The sequence below is a fragment of the Eschrichtius robustus genome, chromosome 12 (assembly GCF_028021215.1).
Source record: "Eschrichtius robustus isolate mEscRob2 chromosome 12, mEscRob2.pri, whole genome shotgun sequence".
NCBI classification, from domain to species: domain Eukaryota; kingdom Metazoa; phylum Chordata; class Mammalia; order Artiodactyla; family Eschrichtiidae; genus Eschrichtius; species Eschrichtius robustus.
Window position 1 is genome coordinate 8,154,694 of NC_090835.1, and position 20,039 is coordinate 8,174,732.

Genomic DNA, 20,039 nt, shown 5'->3' on the forward strand with positions numbered 1-20,039 from the left:
GCGAGTTTACACCGCTCGGCGGGGGTCGGCAAGGCCTGCCTCCCGCGCCTCCTAGCGGACCAGTAGGGTGGTGCAGCCCCTGCCACCCGCTGCAGAAAAGCGGGCCACCGGCCGGCAGCGCCGCACCCTGACGCCGTCTGCGCGCACAGCCTCGGCAGCGCTCTTCGCTCGCCTCCAGTCCCTATCCAGCGACCAGTCAGGCTGCGGGCGAGGGGATTCCAGCCCAGGCTCCAGAGTCCGAGCCTTCAGCGTCCTATCAGACTGGGTACCGGCAGCAGCCACCTCAACCTGGGCCGGGAGCGCAAGCGGCTTTGGAGCTGTCGGCGGCGGTGCAGCTTCCCCAGGGAGCCAACTTTAGGTTCGCCTAACGACTCGGTGCAGGTAGCTGGGTCCTGTGCACGGGTGGACGGGATGGCTGGGGCTGGTGGGACCACTGGGACCCGGGTGGAGGTGGTGGGGTGCTTTGCGATTGTGGTTCCTGGAGGCGCCGCCTCCCTTGGCTGTCGGGGGCCAAGACACGTGTCGAGTTCCCGAACTTTCCAGGATGCTGGGCTGGGGAGGAAAGCCGCGAGAGGTGTCTAGGCCAGAGGGGTACTGGGAACAGCGTTTGGGCGTCCTGGGTAGTATTGAGCCAGGAGTGCCTCCAGGATGGACCCCTGGACTGGGTTCCAAAGAAGCAGCTGTTGTGGAAGTTCAGGGGCGGATGGCTAGGCATTTTAGGAACGGGGGTTTGGAGGGGGCTGGTCCTGAGCTGGGTTTCCCGGGCAAGTGGCTGTTTTGGGGGGGGGTGTCTCCGGAGGGAGCCACTGGAGTAGGGTTGACTAGGAGAGGTGGCTGTGCTGTGGGTTCTGGGGTGTGGGTAGCTAGTAGGGGGATCCCTAGGGGAGGTGGCTGGCTTAGAATTCCCAGTCCCGGAGGACACTGATAATAACCCTTCCTCTCCTTCATTGGAAGCGACTTTCTCAAGGAACTGCGGGTCCGCTATTCCCGCTCACTTCGTGTCTCAGAGGGAGGTACCTGAAACGGGGATTTCTAGGGTGGCGGCTGAGCACCCCCAGGGCTGGCGGTTGTGACCCTAGTCCTAGATGATTTGGGGTTCCTGGGAAGGGGACAGCTGAGCCGCACAGGCGTCGGCAGAGAAGCGTGCGTTTTCTCACGGCCCTCGGGGTTTGTTTCAGAGGCCGATCCATCAGATCGCTCCGCGGAGTCTCAGGGAGTGGAGCCCAGGAGCCCCCAGGCACGCCCGGGCTGCGTGTCGGGCCCCGCCCCGCGCGCCACGCCTTAAAGGGCTCGTAGGCCTGGGGCGCACGGCGGCGGCCACGGCCATGGAAGGTGCGCTTGCCACCAACTGGAGCGCCGAGGCGGTCAACGGGAGCGCGGCGCCCCCGGGGGCCGAGGGCAACCGCACCGCTGGGCCGCCACAGCGCAACGAGGCCCTGGCGCGGGTGGAGGTGGCCGTGCTGTGCCTCATCCTCTTCCTGGCGCTGAGCGGCAACGCGTGCGTGCTGCTGGCGCTGCGCACCACGCGCCAGAAGCACTCGCGCCTCTTCTTCTTCATGAAGCACCTGAGCATAGCCGACCTGGTGGTGGCGGTGTTCCAGGTGCTGCCGCAGCTGCTGTGGGACATCACTTTCCGCTTCTACGGACCCGACCTGCTGTGCCGCCTCGTCAAGTACCTGCAGGTGGTGGGCATGTTCGCCTCCACCTACCTCCTGCTGCTCATGTCGCTCGACCGCTGCCTGGCCATCTGCCAGCCGCTGCGCGTGCTGCGCCGCCGCGCCGACCGTCTGGCCGTGCTCGCCACATGGCTGGGCTGCCTGGTGGCCAGCGCGCCGCAGGTGCACATCTTCTCGCTGCGCGAGGTGGCCGACGGCGTCTTCGACTGCTGGGCCGTCTTCATCCAGCCCTGGGGGCCCAAGGCCTACATCACGTGGATCACGCTCGCCGTCTACATCGTGCCCGTCATCGTGCTTGCCGCCTGCTACGGCCTCATCAGCTTCAAGATCTGGCAGAACTTGCGGCTCAAGACGGCGGCGGCGGCGGCCGAGGCGGCCGCGGGGCCCGAGGGCGCGGCGGCGGACAGCGCGGGGCACGGGGCATTGGCCCGCGTCAGCAGCGTCAAGCTCATCTCCAAGGCCAAGATCCGCACGGTCAAGATGACCTTCATCATCGTGCTGGCCTTCATCGTGTGCTGGACGCCATTCTTTTTCGTGCAGATGTGGAGCGTCTGGGACGCCGAGGCGCCCAAGGAAGGTAGCGCTGGCGGGAAAGCGGGAGGAGGGAGCGCGTCGGGGCGGGGCCGTGGCCCTGCTGCCTCTGAACGTCCAGGGGCCGTTCTGTTCTGGGGGCCTCATGGGGGATTTGAGTCATGGCCCCGTCATCCTCTGGCCAAGTGATTTGGGGCGTAACTTCCCTGAGCCTTGACTTCCCTTTCTGTAAAATAGCAAAAATGATAAAAGTACCAGCTCTCCCCAGCAGCAGGGGAATGAAATGAGGAAATGCACGTAAAATCCGTAGCACAGTCTTTGGGCTACATATTTGGTTCACTATTATGGACCAGGAAACTGAGGTTCCAGTGACTGGTCTTTTCCAGTTGCTTAGCGAAGCGAGGGAGCTGAGTTTCCAACCCAGGCCCAAGCTCAAGCTCCTGCCACGTAAAGTTCACTTTACGTTGAACTTCCACTTTAAGTTCAAGTCAGCCTGAGCCCGAGGTCAGGTTTGGATCAGAGCAGCGGGAGGTGGGCGATTGGATTCCTCCCTAGCAAGTGCTGAGAAGCTGCGGGGCGGGGCGCCGTCAGGATGCGGAGACGAGTCCTGACCCCGTCTCCCAGTGGGGACGGCGAGCTGTGCCGCGCGGAGGTGAGTACCGCGGGGACGGCGGGCAGGCGCGGGGTTGGCGGTGCTCAGGAACCGAGATGGCGCTTCTGCTGGGGGGGAGCGGGGGGCGGGGACGGGCAGGGAAGGGAAAGGGGATGCAGACTTTCCCATTTGACCGGGGAGGCTGGGGGATTTTGGGAGGCGGTGAACGCCCTCTCCAGATTGAAGGACTGGGAGGTCAGGGCTCTGGGAGGTCAGGGCTGAGGGTGGCCGGGTGACCGGGAGGAGAAGGTAGAATGGAAGGCTCTGTGGGGAGGGATCTTGGGGGAGCAGAGCGCCTCGGGTCCGACTCGTAGCCGTCGCTTTGCGGCTGGGACCCCGAGGCAGCTCCCGCCTTCAGCCTTCACCACGGACAATTCAGGTAGCTCGTTAGCAAAGAGCAGGAGGGATGATCAGTGGTGGTGAATGACTTACACCTTTTGGTTTGAGGGTAAGCACGTAACACTGCGCTGGGATGCCCGCGGCTCAAATGCTTGTAAGGAAAGACCCGAGGGGTTTTCTTTCACCCCTGCTGCCCTTGAGATAGCGCAAATGTCCCGTTTCTGGATAGAATCACTACTGCTGACAGTAGTCTCTAACACAGCCGTCGCGTGGAAGCTGAAATCTTTCTTCATGCAGCTGGATAAATTTGCTTTGCTCTCTTCCCCAAACCACGGGCTCCTTGGCCCAGCCGTCCCAATTAGCCTAGCGTTTGCCTTAGTGGCCAGAGCAGTTATCATTCAGCATTTATTGAGCACTTGGGGTATGCCCGGCTGGGTGGTTTGCAGGTGAGGATTGCTGTGAAGACTTAGCAAAGCCAGCCTGGCTTCATGGTGCAGCCCCTGGGAACACCTTGCAGAAGGGGTTCAGGGGTCCAAAGAGGGGAAGGCACTGGCTCCAGATCACACAGCAAATGGGAGGCAGACTAGAACTGGGGCTTCCTGCCCCCACCTCATCCCCCCAGCACCAGGCTTCTTTTAAAGGGCACTCGACTAAGGAGTTGGGTTGGGCAAAAGCCAGTAGTGGGTGTTTTAGACAAGGCATCAGGCCATACCTGTTTCCTGGGTGGGATCTGAAGAGATACTTGACACAGGTCTTGAGGAGCTCAGACACCAGCCCTTAAGGAAGTGAGACCGACACTCCCTTAGAGCAGCTATTGTGGAGACTTGGCATCTAGGCCTCCCCCCAGCCTTTACTCACTGAAGGGTCTTCTTCCTCCTTGCGTTCGTTCATTCTGCAGATGGTCTGCTCCTCTCTCTTTGCCGTCCCCTCGCCTTTCCTGCTCATTTTCTCCCTGGTGACTTCTCTCCTTCCTTCTCCCCCTCCCTTCCCCCCGTGACTTCCATGACCGAACCTGCGCTCCCCCGCCTCACTTTCCTCCCTAGAGAATGAGTATGTGGTCAACGCAGACCATGGTCACTCAGTAAAGTTTAGATCTTTCCTACACTTGAAAAGCTTATTGAACAATTCATTTTTCTGTCTTAAAAACAAGATACAGGAAGAGAGAGCGAGAGGGAGTTCCCTCTCACTAAAGTGGGGCCAGAGGCATTTTGGGTACATGTGGCCACCTGAGGATTTCCGGGTGGCGGGGGGTGCGAGGGGAGACGTGCAGCGGAGATGGGCTTCTACTCAGGCTCCAGGAGCAGAGGAAGAGACGGGCTCCAGGGGCCTCAGGTCCTGTTTCTCTTTGCTCCTTTCCTGGTTCAGGGGAGAGGGTGGTGGCACGTGAAACACGCAGGTCTTCCGGGTCCACCTTGGCGTTCTGCCGTGGCTGCTCTGAGAAGAGCACAAACGCAGGCGACAGGAGGGTCCTGACGCCGCTGCTGCCAGCACTCCCTCCCCCACAGTGTTGTCAGGAGCGGGCTCCCGGCTCACCAACCTCAGAGGGCTTGGGCACCTGCCACTGGCCTGGTCCAGTCGTGCCTCGGCCTCAGGGCTGCAGGGTCCGGGGATGTGGGCTGAGCCAGAAGCACGCCTTGTGCCCACTTGGCATTAACTTGGATAATTACGAGTAGCAGGCTGGGATGAGAACCAATTGCGTTACAGTCACTTCGGAGACGTGACTCAATCTCGAGGCTCTGGGCAAGTAGTAAGGAAGGAACAGGACAGGACGTTAGCGCTACTTGAGCTTTTGATCAGCGAAGTGGAATGAATGCACAGCCCTCACCTTCCTGTCCAGGAGGAAGGGAATTTACCAGAACGCAGACTCTCTAGCTCAGGGCCCCTGGCTCTGCTCATCTCCTGGCGAGTGGGGCCTGGAAATCCAGGGAGCCCTTGTGAACAGCGAGACATTCTTCCCAGCAGCCCGGGGGCAGGCAGCCTCAGGGACGCAGGAGGGGGGCCTCCTTCCTGCCGGCAGCTTCATCACGAAAGCCTCTGGGTCAGCGAGCAGCTCCTTAACTGCTGACCACGGGTCGGGGCTAACGGGGCGGCTGGAGAAGTCACACGTGCCTTGGCAGCTGACCTCGGGGCCACCACAGGACTCCAAGTCCCTCCTTCCTTAGGGTTCCCTCCCCCGCAATTCCCTCGAAATCCAGCGCGCCTTTCCCATCTCTCCCCTTGTACACCTTCAGTCACACCGAGCGCTGCCTTTGTGGGTTTAGAGCTCACCTTGTTCCAAAAATAATTTGAGGGGGGGGGCCCAAAGATTCGGGTGCCACAGCAAGATAAAATGGACGTGAGGAAACTGGGAAGAAAGGGGGAAAATGTTAGAGAAATGGTAATACAATAATAGCAATTATGAAGTCTCTGTCCGGGGCAGGGGGTGAGCTGCACATGGGGCTTCCTTTCATAAGAGCCAAGGCAAAGAGGAGAACTCTCAATTTCAGTATTTCCATTGTTCAGAGAGAAAAGCAGTGAGAGGAAAAAAAAGCAAGGGGAGGGTTGTGGTAATGTAATGAGCCCCCCTCCCCCCCGTTTCAGAGCAGCCACATGCTGGTGGGGCCCTGCTTTGGTGAGACTGGTGACGCTGCAGAAGGAGGGCTGGGACCAGACACCCCTGGCAGGTTTGGACAAGCCCCGGATGGAACTTTCAGGATCAAATTGCACAGCCAAAGATTTGGCACCAACCTTTTCCCTTGAACTCCGTGGAACTTGCTTTGCTGCTGGTCCCAAGGAGTCTGACCCCGGAGTGGTTCTCAGGGAGGAGATGAAGGTGGATGGATGGATCCACTTGGTGGAGACTGCGGGTGGGCGCCATAGGACCCCAGGTCCCCGTGCAGGGAAAGAGCAGGTGTTGGAGCCACGTGACTGGCCTGTGTTTGGAGCCCGCCCTCCCACTTTCTCCTGCGTGTCCTCGAGCAGGTGGTCTCCCTTCTCTGAGCTTCAGCTTCTTCCTCCTCTGTTATAATGAGGATAGCAAGTCTATTCACGGGGCTGTTACGAGGATGACATGGTGTGACCCGTGGCACCTGGGGGGCCACGTGATCAATGTCACTCTTCTCTCCTCCCCCCATTCTAGTTAAATGTTTCGTTTGTCTTTGTGGGGTTGACTTTGAGAATCTCGGCAGGGATTTGAGCTGGAGGAGCTAGACATTTTTCTCTTGCGAGCCTGGGTGGAGGGGCCTGGGGTGGCAGCAGAGTCTGCTGGACGGTCGGCGGTGTGTCTGGGGAGGCTTGGTATGTGGAGAAGCTTGTTAAAGCCGGAGAGGTAGACTGTGAGCCTTGTCACAGCGGGGGCCCCACCTGTCCTGTTCACTGGTGTGGGCCCAGTGCCTAGCACAAGGTGGGCCACCCGTCCGAGCTCAGCCGATGCTTGTTGAACAAATACGTAGGGTATGGGAAGAGGAAGGTGCACGTGACAGGGCTGGGATGGGTGTACAGAGCTGGACTCAAGAGAAATGAGGGCTCTCTAGGCAGCGCTCTGGCCGTAGGGTTGGCTACTTGGTGAAGAAGTGAGCGCCCCAGCACTGGGAGCAATCAAGCTTCTGCCGCGGTGGGTACCAGGAGGAAGGTTGAAATGCACAGGAGGCCTAGTTTTAAGTGTTTCCCCCGTCTGTGAAACGAGCTTGCCAGCACCTCCCAGTTTTTGTGGAACTGTGGTCCCTGCAGTGTGGCTGCCCGCCCACCCTGCCTTTCCAAGGACACTGTGCCCTAGGTGTGGGTGGACCACATACCTCGGAGGGGCCTGCTCGATGATAGCGGGGAGAGCAGTGGCTGGGGGGTTGGGCGGCGGCAGGAGGAGATAGGATGCAGCTTTCCTTGTCTTAAGCTTGGCCCTCTTGGGCATAAATTGCCATTAGATGGGCAATTAATGACCACACTCTGGTCTGATTAAGTAATTATGGGTTCTTTTATGTTCTCAACTAATGCTAATGTTTTCTCTTGGGTTTATGCCCCAAGGTGACTTCACTTGTTTTCCCCCAAAGGTTTGATGAATAACAACAACAACAAAAAAGTCTATTGGGTGAAGCTTTGCTATATATTTTTTCCCATTTGATGGATGGCTGAGTGGTTTGGGGAGGGGGGTGGGAGGTGGAGCAGGGGGGAGGGGGGTGGGAGGGCCCACCCCGGGCCCACCCCTGCCTATCAGAGCCCCTGGCCCCTGGGAAGTGGTGAGAGTCCCCTTCAGAGGCCTGGTCTCAGGGCACCTGTGTGATTTGGGGCATGTCTCTGGGCCTCTGTCATTCCCACCTGAGCAGTGGGGATAATACCTTGTGATAGAACACAACACCCTCTCCTGGCATCGGTTTCAGTAAAGTGAGGAGTTGCATTCGTTAAAATCAGTAGTCGCCCCCTATGGAGTGCCGGACCCTGTGCCCGACCCCATCTCTTGTCCTCATCCAGACACAGCAAGGTAAGGGGGGGCGTTATCCCCGTTTTACAGATGAGGAAACTGAGGCTCAGAGTGGCACAGCCTGCTCAACAGCACTGCTGAGTAAGTAATGGGGTTGGGATTCGAACCCAGATCATCTCACGCCAGACTGCTTCCCTCCCCACCATCCTCGGCATTGGGTCTCCTGGGTGCTTGTTAAAAAGTTGATTTCTGGCCCCGCCCCAGGCCTGCCAAAGCAGAGCCCTGCACCCTCTCCTGGAATCTCTTCCCTGCAACACCCAGCATGCACCCACCCAGCTACAGGGGCACTAATGGCCGGTCCTCTCAGCACTGTGGCTTCAAAGCCCATGTCCCTCGACTCCTCCACCCTGATGTCCATCAGCCATCCGCTGAGCCCACTGTCGTAGCCACGTCTTCGCTTAGTACCTCTCGCTTAGTACCTCTCGTGTCTGTACTTTCCTTCCCTTTTCCATCACCACCTTCGTGGTTTAGAGCACCGTTTCTCAACTTTGGCATTACTGACACTAGGGGGCAGACAGTCTTCGTTGTGAGTGTGGTGTGGGGCGGGCGGCTGTCCTGTGTGACGGAGGATGTTTAGCAGCATCCCTTGCTCCCGCCACTAGCACCTCCCCGCAGTTGTGGCCACCAAAAAATGTCCCCAGAGATTGCCGAATGTCCCTTAAGGGGCAAAATCGCCCTGGTTGAGAACCACTGGTTTGGACGCACTGTGTTGGCCTGTCCTGAACTAATATCTAACAAAAGAGTACCCTCATCCCCTCTGCCCTGGGCTCTGGCCGATCTTCCTAGTGCACCTGCAGCCAGGCCTGCTGACTTGCCACTTCCCACAGGGCCTTTTACTTTGCACCCATGCTAATTCTGTTTCCATCCCAGGAACGCCTACCCGAGTCTCTTCTGCAGAGACCCATCCTTCAGAGCCCAAGTCCACTGTGTGGGCTGCTTTGTGCACAACTCCAGGGGGTTCCATTTAAGGAACCTGAGAATGAGAATGGTCTGTGAGAATGGTATTCCTAGGAGCTGTGCAGTACACAACCTGAACAACTGGACACGGCAGCTTCATCCAGTTCTCACTCTCGTGAAGCTTTCCCCGTTGCCCCCACCTGAGGGTCTCCTTCCTCCTCCAGTGCGTTCATTCTACAAGCAGTGATTCAGCGCCTCCCAAGGGTCCTGTCCACACAACCTCTGCCTCGATCTGTCAGTCCTCCTATGAGGAGAGTTGGCAAGGACCCCTCCCCAGTCCCTCACCTGCCCTCCTGTGGCCAGCAGCTGGCACATGCATAGATGCGGGACAGTCAGGCCAAGGTTGGTCTCTGGGAGGGACGCCCCCAGTTTCTGCCGGGATGGTCCTGTCCCCGGGTGTGGCCAGATGGGGCAGCAGCCGTCACCCTGGGTGGCTGACGAGAACTGTCTGGGGCTCTTTGCTGGGGTTAAGAATAGGGTTTAGGTTGTGGGCTGGGTGGAGGGTGCTGGTGGCACAGGGCCTGGCATGTAGTAAGTGCTCAATCAACGCTTTAAAAACAGAGAAATTTCAACATGTGTCAGCGTCCTGGAGTCAGTCTGTGCAGCTGAGGGAATGCAGGTTGCCGTGAGCTCAGGAGCACATTTTCACTGAGGGGCTGCAGTTTTTGTTGAGTGATGGCAAGCCCGGTGATGCTGGGAACAAGGGTGTCGTTAAGAGGTCAAGAGAAGTTAAGGCCTTGCCTGGAGGAGACAGTAGGAGGCAAGGTGGGGAGGCTCTAGCTCTGGGTTTGGAAACCCAAGGGGACCCTTGCATGAGGGACGGGCAGGAAGGAGGTGTAACCAGGCGGTCTTTCGTGTCCCAGCCCCTGATTCCTGGCCACTGAGGGGCACCCTCTGCCAGCACCTTCCTCCTTACTGTACTGGGAGCTGGCACCTCCCACCCTTTGCCAGATGCTTCAGTACCACGGGCCTCTGCCCTCCACGGCCCATGCCTCACACTCTAATGGGCACTCCTACTCATTTCTGTTTCTTTCTCTTTCTCTCTGCCTGACCTTGATATCTGACTGCGGCGGGGAGGAGACCTTGAACCAAGTGATTGGTTTCTGGAATGAGAGCCTCTTGGGAAAGTGGCTGAGCTTGACCGGATTCAGATGAGAGGTGTCAGCTGAGCCACAGGTCTTTGAATTGTCTGTGACACGTGTTCGTTGCCTCAGGAACAGCGCAGCCGGAGAGGCCGTGGCCAGCTGCCCCGTCAGCTGTTCTGGGCTAATTTGGGCCCCGGGTGACGCGATGGTGATGGGCGGGGGCAGTGCCGGGAAATCCGAACAGGGGACTTCTTGGGGCTTGCGTAAAGCCGGGCTGGTGGGTGGGTGACTGCTGGGGGCACCCTGTCCTCGCATGGCCCTCGGCTGTCCACCTCCTCCGTGAGTGAGGGCGCCAGGTGGAAGTTCAGCATGGTCTCTGTGTCCCGGGGGTAAAATGCCCAGCAGGGGACGTTTGCCGTTGGCGCGTGGCCATTCCCGCTCAGTCCTCTGCTTGGCACGTAGGAGCCCCCGCTTGAAGATCACCCCTAGTCCCCAGCCCTGGGCCCACCGCCCCTCCCCCGGTGCTGCAGCTCCCTGTTGACTGGAGGGCCTGTCTGTGCTTCTCTCTTTCCCGCCTGAGTTTATAAATCCCTTGAGGGCACGTCCCCAGGGCCAACTCGGTGGCTGGCACTGAGCAGAGATGGCATGGAAGGAAGTGGAACATCGCTCTCCTCATTTCCACCCCCCCACCCCCTGCCCCATGCCCTAAGCTCAGGCCAGGCAGGTGTGAGGGCCGATCCCCGGCCCAGCGCCTCCCACTCGGCCTTCCTTCTCTGCCAGGACCAGAGAGAGCTTTTTGCAGCCCTTAGGGCTCAGTCCTGGGGGACAAGTGTTCCTTTTACGGAGTGGAGTGGGAGAGACAGATGAGAACCAGCTCTCCGGGTGGAGACCCTGAAATCCCGCTCTTGCACATGGTTGAAGCCCCCTTCCCTTTTGGGTATCTTGTGTCACCGGCAGAGTAAGTTTTTCCAAAACGGACTATCTCGAGTTCCTTTGGGGTCATGTAATCCAATCCCAGGGCTCCGGGTTTTCATTTTGTTTTGTTTCGTTTTTTTAATTTTGAAGTTGGGGAGAAAAGGGCAAAGGACAGTTTCTTGAATCAACCTTAGATTAGGAGTCCCCAACCTTGGGCGATAAAAAGTTATACACAGTTGATCATATTTCATATCTGTAAGTAATAATACGATAACGTGAACAAACACTTTGCCATTTACAAAGCCCTTTCACACTTTTTTTTTTTTTTTTCAATTTTCTCCAAGTCCTTGAGGGTGTCTCCTCCATTTCACAGATGAGGATATTAAGGCTCAGACAGTAGATGTGGCTCAGAGAAATGAGTAGGTGGGAGGGGGGTTCACACCCCACGGGTTTGCATCTGGATCCTCTGTGAGGGGCTCCCCGATGGCCGGAGCCCCCCAGGAGGTGCTGGCTGCTGACCACACCTCTCTTGGATGAGTCTGTCGATTCTGGTTTCCAGGGCCTTCTTTTATCCACACTGACTTCACCGTCGCTCTGCTTTATGGAAAGTGTGGCTGGGGCCATTGTCGCCAGGAGCTTGGTAGCTGAGCTGGCTCTTCAGAGCAGCGGGCATGCAGGCACGGGGCGGACCTTGGTGCCCTGGTGTGGAGCAGGCACTGGACGTGGGCTGCCCGGGACGGGGTGTTACCCTCTGGCCCCAGGTGCAAGGTGGCCGAGCCAGGGTTTGTGGGAGGTCTGGGTACTTAAAAGTAAAGGCATCACCCAGTTCTGCTTCTGGTGGTGTGGGGAGAAGTGGGCTCAGCTTACCCTGTGGGTCTGCCCCTCCCCTTTTTGAGCCCTTTCCTTCTGCTTTTTAACATCTTCTCTTACAGGCATTTAGATCAAGGATTGGCTAACTTTTTCTGTAAAAGGCCAAACAGTAAATATTTGAGGCTCGCAAGATGTAAGGTCTCTGTAACAACTACTCAGCTTTGCCCTTGTAGTGCGAAAGCTGCCATTGACAATACATGAATGAATGGATATGGCTGTGTTCCAGTAAAACTTCATTTACAAAAACAAGCAGCAGGTGGGGTTTGGCCCGTGGGCTGTTTGCTGGCCCCTTGTCCAGACCAGGAGACATTTCTGCCAGGAAGGATGATGATCTGATAGGCAATGGGTTTCCCCTCCTGGTACGCTTGGATTTTAAAAGACCATTACGGGACTTCCCTGGTGGCACAGTGGTTAAGAATCCACTTGCCAATGCAGGGGACACGGGCTTGATCCCTGGTCTGGGAAGATCCCACATGCCGCGGAGCAACTAAGCCCGTGCACCACAACTACTGAGCCTGCACTCTAGAGCCCGCGACCCACAACTACTGAAGCCCGCGCGCCTAGAGCCCATGCTCCGCAGCAAGGGAAGCCACCGCAATGAGAAGCCCCACGCACTGCAACAAAGAGTAGCCCCCGCTTGCCACAACTAGAGAAAGCCCGCGCGCACCAACAAAGACCCAACGCAGCCAAAAATAAATAAATAAAATAAATAAATTTATTTAAAAAATTATAAAATAAAAGGCCATTACTGGGGAGTGGGCAGTGCTTAGCCTCCTAGGGGGCCTACATCTGTTTTAGGAAAGGAAAGTTGCTCTCTGACTCTATCCTTCAAATCATATGATGAGGGCAATTGCCAAGTCAGCCCATGTCTCTGCTTTGGGACTGAGGGGATTTGCTCCCTGGAACCAACCTGACTAGTGTGAATGCTGACCTAGCTTTAAAAGACATCAAACTTCATTACTTTCAGGTGGGAACACAGGGTGACTTGTGTGTCCCTGGGGAAGGCACTTCCCTTCTCCGAGCTTCACTTTCCTCATGTGTAAAATGGAGATGAGACTGCTTTGAAAGCTGTTCTGTTCTGTGCAAGCTTGAGCCGTGATTCCCATGGTTGACATTGCTGCATTGTCATATGCCCCCTTGGAAGAAGCATCGTAAAATGCCAGGGACGACGCTTTCCATGCTTTGTTCTGTTCCTCTTCTTCAGCTCTAGGAAGCCTTTCTGGCCGCTGGAAAGGGCGATGTTACAGCCTAAACGAGATACAGTAAGTGCAGAAAGTAGATGAGGTGCAGTTAGTCCTTATGCTCAGAAACCGTCCATGGCTCCCCAGCGCCTGTAGATTCAAGTTCATGCTCAGCCTGGATTCCAGATCCTCCTCCTCAGCCTGGCTCTTTCCAGTTTCCTCTCCTGTGAACCCACCACCCCCCAACTCTGGCAGCCCCTGAATGCTGTTGGACAGTCTCACCTTTGTACCTTTATTTCTGTAGCATCCTTCCTTTGAAATGTCCTCCATAGCCTGTGTTTTATTCCCAAATAGCTTGAAATTCCACTGCTGGGAACCCATGTCTTTGGTTGGTTAGGATACTGCCAAATTTTTAAAAAGTCCAAATGTGCCCTTAGCATTTGGCAACTTGACACGAGCAGGTTCAGCTTAGAGGGTCATCCTTCCCCGAGAGCCAGGCTAGGCTGGTCATTCGTGTCTGTGGCCACCAGGTGGGGATAGAGGTGCTGGCCGTGGTCCCAACTCCTCCCAACCAGGCTGGCCACTTGGAGGTGGAAAAACTCGGGTGGGGCTACTCAGGAATTCATTAACTGTTTACTTTTTTGTGGTTACTGTTTCTGTAGGTTGTTTATAAAAAATAGGATAAGTAAGTTAGAAGATCCAAATGTCAAGAGTGAGGCGAGTAACTTATATGAATAGCTAAGATAATGCCTTGTAACTCTGTTCAGCGAGGTAAAACGTGCTGCCTTTCTGTTCAAGTGAGAACTGCATCCCCGACACGCCCTTCTACCCATTTCATAGCTCTGTACACCTATGTTCTTCCCTTGTGTCTGGCAGTTTACTTCTCAATGCCTTTAAAACAATTTTTTTAAAATCTTTTTGCCGCGCCATGCAGCGTGTGGGATCTTATCCCCCGACCCGGGATCGAACCCACGCCCCTTGCGCTGGAAGCACGGAATCTTAACCACTGCACCACCAGGGAAGTCCCTTGATGCCTTTTCAAATTTTGACTTTTATGTGTTTATTTTGCCTCTTTCATTTTATATGTTTAGTTATGATTTTGAGATATTTTTAGACTTTGTGATATTTCACCAGGTTTCTAAACTTAACTTCATCCTTTTTTACACATCGAAATCAAATATTTTTTTCCATTCTCTTTCATAGAATTCAACAGTACTGGCTTCCCCCCACCCCACCCTTCACTTTTCCACTTTTCTTTTCTTTACTATTTTAGTCTAAGGATTAGATTTGCTTTCTAATCCTTTGCTTTCTAAACATTTTTGTTTGCAGGACTTGTGGGCTTTGCGTGTTGTAGCTTGCTTTTGTTCCAGCAACTGCGCCAGGTAATTAGAGCAGTGGTTCTCAAACTTGGGTGTGCGTCAGAATCCCCTGGAGGACTGTTTACAGCAGATCGTTGAGCCTCACCCCCAGGAGTCTGATCCACTAGATCTAGGGTGGGGCCTGAGAATTTACACTTCTGTCAAGTTCCCAGGTGAGCTGGGGACCCCTCTTTGAGAACCACTGAATTCCTCTTAAACAATCACCCTCCCCCTTTGGTGCTTGGAGATGTGGCTGACAGACGTCTCTGTGCTCTGTCTGCGTCCACAGTGGCGTCTAGATCTTGCAACTCCAGTCGGCCTATGAGAAATTCTTTCCTGGATTGAGCTCTTGAATTCTGGAGTTCTTCCTTGAAAACTTGTTGCAGAAGATATCGGGCTAGTGGATTTTCCACGCCTTCTTGCGGTTACCGTTATTCGTAAGGGTGTGGCCGTGAACAGCATTCTTGGGAACACCGTTTTCTGTGTGGGTTTCTGGGGGGGTGCCTGTGTCCTCCTCTGCCGCTGGGAGTGTGTACATTTGTCAGATTAAGGCCATTGACGGAAACCCAGGCTCCCCACCCCACCCCCTATTTGGAAGTACTTAGGATTAGGAATTTTTCTTCCTCCTTGAAGCTTAACTTTGTGGCAAGCAATGTCTTGAAGTTGATTTCTGATCATTAATTTTACCTGAAATTCAGTAAATCCTCAGTGTAATAGCTTCTGCACAGTGCCTCATGTACTCTTAGTGTCCCCTTTTCCTGCACAAGTCTTATTTGTCGGCTGAAGCAGTGCTCTTAGGCGTATCTTCACAGAAACACTTCCAGTGTTCTCAGCTGTGAAGGCAGCACACGCCTTCTTGTCTCTGTGCCTTTGCCTGTGCCGTTCCTTCTGCCCGAAGCGCCCGTCCTCCCTTCTCTGCCTGGGAACCTCCTAAGCATCCTTCAGGTACCAGGTGCTCTTTCACCCTCGCAGTGTTCCCAGGAGATCTGGGGACTCTTGTTATCCCCATTTAAAGGTTAGGCAACAGCAGTTTCTTGGGGAGTTAAAGTATTTGTTGCTGGCGGGGCTAGAATACAAACTAGGTCTGGCAGCTTCTGCCTCTGCGCTCTTGGGTACCCTGAGCGCGAGACAGTCGATACTTGCGGGGTGAGTGATGAATGGACGGACAGGTGGCCGTGCCGGTGGAAGCCCGTGGTGGGTAAGCTTTGCTTGGGAGAAAGGACAGGGAATGTTCCAGGGCTGGGCTAAGCTGGGGAAGGCGTGGGGGGTAGGCTGAGTGCATGCCCAGAGCACGGATACGGAAGGCAGGCAGGCTGGGTCTCTTTAGTCCTCCGTCTTGAGACTGGCACCTGGCCTCTGTCCTCAGGAGGTGATGCCTCGTGCCCCAGTAGTGATGCCCTGTTCTCCTTTGTCCCCACCCTCCCCACCTTGCAGCCTCGGCTTTCATCATTGCCATGCTGCTGGCCAGCCTCAACAGCTGCTGCAACCCCTGGATCTACCTGCTCTTCACGGGCCGCCTCTTCCACGACCTCGTGCAGCGCTTCCTCTGCTGCTCGTCCAGCTGCCGGAAGGGCCGCCGGCCCAGGGAGACGGGCGTCAGCAAAAAGAGCAACTCGTCCACCTTCGTCCTGAGCCCGGACAGCTCCAGCCAGAGGGGCTGCTCGCAGCCATCCGCGGTGTGACCGGCAGGGCCAGGACCACCCCTCTTGGCTTGGATTGTACGACAGGGGCAGTCTGGCCATTGGTGGTCGTGTACGTGTGTGTATAAGGTACCTTTCAGTTTGTGCCCCTCCTCACCTTGCAGGGGCTTGAGCGGGGTGGGGAAGTGGTCTCCATGGGGAAAGGTGATAGGGTGACTCAGCCATCAGCCAAGCCCCGGATCTACCCTGGGCTCCCACGGGTTCTCCTGCTGCCCTGACCCCACTGTTGCATCTGGCTGCTGGATGGGTTGTGGTTTTGTTTTGTTTTTTTTTCCCCTGGACCTGTCATTTCACTCCAGTATCTTTTTACTCCTTTATCCTGGGATCTTGTGAAAGGTAGTAAGTATAGGATTGGTGACCAGATGGGTGCGGAAGCCTAGTGTTCTGAGCTTGGGATGAGAAATGGGACGTCGATGGTAGTGGTGCTGATATCCTCCTGGCCTCAGAGTGCTTCTGCCTTCGAGTGGACTGGTGCCAGCATCCTTGAGCACCAGCTTGTCAGACGGTGGCCCTCGAGCAGGAGATTCTCTTAGGAGACTGTCTGGCACAGGCAGCCACTTAAAACTTGGGTTAAAAATTTTTAAGAGGAAAAAAATGTTTAAGAAGCTAATACTTTAGAAGCAGTTGGGAAAGAAAAGGAAATAAAAGGCATCCAGATTGGAAAAGAAGTAAAACTCCTTACAGATGATGTGATTTTGTATACAGAAAATTCTAAGGAATTCATGCACACACAAACCCACTGGAGCTAATACATGAATTCAAGGTTGTGGAATACAAGGTCAATACAAAAATCAAGTGTATCTCTTTACACTGGCAATGAACAGTATGAACATGAAATTAAGAAATAATTTCATTTATAATAGTATCAGAAAGAATAGGAATAAATTTAATGAAAGAAGTGCAGGAATTAAATCCTGAAAACTACAAAATATTGTTGAAAGAAACAGAAGACTTAAATAAATGGAAAGACATCCTGTGTTCATGGCTCAGAGACTTAAATATTGTTAAGATAACAATACTCTCCAAGTTGATGTATAGATTTAGTGTAATCCCTATCAAAATCCTAGCTGGCTTCTTTGCACAAATTGCTAAGCTGATCCTAAAATTCACATGGAAATTGCGCAAGTAATAGAATAGCCAAATAAACCTTGAAAAACAGGGACAGAGTTGATGGATTCACCCTTCCTGGTTCAAAACTTATTACAAAGCTACAGTAATCAAAAGAATGTGGTATAGACAAAAAGACATATATAGACCAATGTAATGGAATAGAGAATTCAGGTATAAACCCTTACATTTATGGCCAATAGATTTTTGACAAGTGTGATGAGAATTCAATTGGGGAGATTGTCTTTTCGATAAATGGCACCTGGACAGCTGGATATCCACATGCAAAAGAATGCGGTTGGATCTCTACCTCATACTATATACAAAAATTAACTCAAAATGCATCAACCTAAATGTAAGAGCTAAAACTATAAAAGCCTTAGAAGACAACATAGGGATAAATATTTGTGACCTTGGGTTAGGCCATGGTTTCTTAGATAATGACACCCAAAACAGAAGTCAAAGGAAGAATAGATAAATTGGACCTCATCAAAATGGGGCACAAAACTTTTGTGTTTCATAGGGCACTATCAAGAAAGTGATAAGACAGCTCATAGAATGGAAGAAAATATTTGGAAGCCATATACTTGTATCTAGAATACATCAAGAACTCTTAATGATTTAAGAATGAAAAGCCAAATAACCCAGTTTAAAAAATGGGCAACATATTTGAATAAACAAGTGAATAGACATATTTTCGTATCTTCTCCAAAGAAGAGATATAAGCGGCCCATAAGCACATGAGAAGATGCTCAATGTTATTACTCACGAGGGAAATGCAAATCAAAACCACAGTGAAATAGCACTGCACACCCACTAAGATGGCTCTAATCAAAGATATGGGCAACGATAGGTGCTGGCGAGGATGGAGAGAAATTGGAACTCTCCTCCATCGCTTGTGGGAAGGTAAAATGGTGCAGCCAATTTGGAAAATAGTTTGGCAGTTCCTGAAAAAGTTAAACATAGAATTACCATATGAGCCAGAAATGCTACTCCTAGGTATTTACTCAAGAGAAACGGAAGCATATATACACACAAAAACTTGTCCACAAATGTTTATAGCAGTATAATTCATAATAGCCAAAAATGGAAATAACCCAAATACCTATCAACTGATGAATGGATAAACAAATGTAGTATATCTATACAACGGCACATTATTGAGCTATGGAAAACAAGGAAGTACTGACACATGCTCCAACATGGATGAACCTTGAAAACATCATGCTAAGTGAAAGAAGCCTTGCGAAAAACCACATACTACATGATTCCATTTATATGAAATGCCCAGAATAGGCAAAATTACCAAGACATATTATACAATAGTGGTTGCCAGGGGCTGGAGGCTGGGGTGGATGGGGAGTGACTGCTAAGCCCCATATGGGGCTTTTTTTGTGATGATGAAAATTTTCTGGAGTTAGTGATGTGCACGATTTTGAGAATATGCTAAAAGCCACTGAATTAAATACTTAAAAAAATGTTTACCAGCTGAATTCAGAGGCAACCAGCTTGAAGGATGCATTTCTTGGAATCTCTTACCTCCCAGAACTTTTGTTTCTCACTGACTCACCATTTCAGAAGAATCCATGGTTTTCTTACTCAGTTTTCCTGCGAGAGATGGTGTTTCCGGTTTCAGCAAAAGTACCAGCAGTGATAATACCTGGTAAACATGTCGTCAGATGTCCTCTCAGCCTTGAGGTACAACATGACCATGTCCAAGAAACACCTTTAGTCGTTAAATACAGGACGTTATAGATCAGAGGTTTTCCGACTGGGACTGGCCAGCTCAGTGGCACTCTGGGGCCCTTTTTTTATTTGCACATATATTTTTGGACTCACTGTGACACAGCAAGAGCACTTCCCAAAGCCCCAGATCTCCACACACACTTTCCTCTTCTCCCTCCACGCTGCATTGTACACACACGTGCACATGCACACAGTAGAACGAGCTAGCGGGGTCTGGATGTTCAGGGAGAAGAGAGGCATGCACTGAAATGCCAGTGTTCGAAACCCCAGCATTTAGGACAAGATCTTCAGTATACCTGGAGACTGAGAACGATGTCATCTTTGGACCGAGAGGCAGTGCAGTGTTGCTGTGACGGGCGCTTAGTGTCAACACCAGCCAGTCCTGGCTCTTTGGGAAGCTAACAGGATGCTGGTTTGGGGTTCCGTGCCCACATCCAGGACACTGGGCACCCTGGGTGCAAGTGCAGCAGTGGTGGGGTCTGTTGGCATTTGAGCCTCTCTGCTCACCAGCCAGAGATGCCCCATTCTCTGCGGTTCCCAGGGAAGTTGCCATCCTAGCAGCTGCCAGAGGCCACTGGGGATCAAGGAGGCAGCCACTCAGTAGATGTTTCTGACCACGGGCACAACCTTGCTGAGAACCCAGGAGTTGCAGGGTTCTTGGGCATCAGAACCAACTGGGACACTTTCCTCATTCTTCTCCTGTGAAAGCTCTGGTTGGGACCTTGGCTCTCATTATGGCGCAGGAGTCTTTTGTAGCCAGTCAGTGACATTTGATTCCAGCAGCGCCGCTGGCTACACGCCCCTCCACTCCCAGTCTCGTCCTGGAGAGTATTTTCACAATCCCTTGCTCTTTCCCCAACCCAAGCCTGGAAGAAGGAGAGTAGGGGTCCAGGACGCTGACTCGGGCTCGGTCGTTTCTGTCCTCCTCTGGACCCCACTCCTAAGGTCCTCCAACCACCTTTGCCCACAGTTTCAGGCCTGTTTACAAACCTAACGCATGCCTGGAGGTGCTGATAAATTGGAGCGTGCAGATTTTCTTCCGGAATGTTTCATCGTTCTGATATTGAAAAGTGAAATGCGAACACTTGAGGACTCTGAGCCTTATTTCTTTAGGCCCTGAAAAAAAGTCTGTCACACCATTTGGTCTCCCCTGGGGGATGGGTCTATGGGTTATGACTGCAGGAAGCTGCCTTTTAAGAAGATCCTGGTTTCAAAGTGCTCGACCTTTTGTGTTTAATTGCGATGAAACGCCCCTAAATGCAAAATGTGAATTCCTCGATCTTGTTCTACTTGGTGACTTTCTGTGGCACCTGCTGTCTGTCTGCATTGGTGAATGATGTGCCCGATAATGAGATGCCTGCTTCATTAGCTGCTTTATAAAAGGTGCACTTAATAAACATATTTTTTTCCATAGATTGCTTTGCCTTCTTTCTTTAGCCTGAGAACAGTGACCATATCTGGTGGCTTAC

The 20,039-nt window shown here is 53.4% G+C and overlaps 1 protein-coding gene across 2 annotated transcripts; it reads left to right on the forward strand.

The window, feature by feature from the left end:
* The first annotated feature begins 120 nt into the window (after window positions 1-120).
* On the forward strand, window positions 121-19,983 carry OXTR (oxytocin receptor). 2 transcript variants are annotated; one of them, XM_068558832.1, is made up of 3 exons: window positions 121-381; window positions 1,179-2,253; window positions 15,452-19,983. In XM_068558832.1, exons 2-3 carry the CDS (start codon window positions 1,326-1,328, stop codon window positions 15,697-15,699), a joined length of 1,176 nt encoding a protein of 391 aa, XP_068414933.1. In that variant the 5' UTR covers window positions 121-381; window positions 1,179-1,325; the 3' UTR covers window positions 15,700-19,983. The 2 variants fall into 2 exon arrangements, with proteins under 2 accessions (XP_068414933.1, XP_068414934.1); XM_068558833.1 differs by having other exon boundaries at window positions 121-358.
* The last annotated feature ends 56 nt before the right edge of the window (window positions 19,984-20,039 follow it).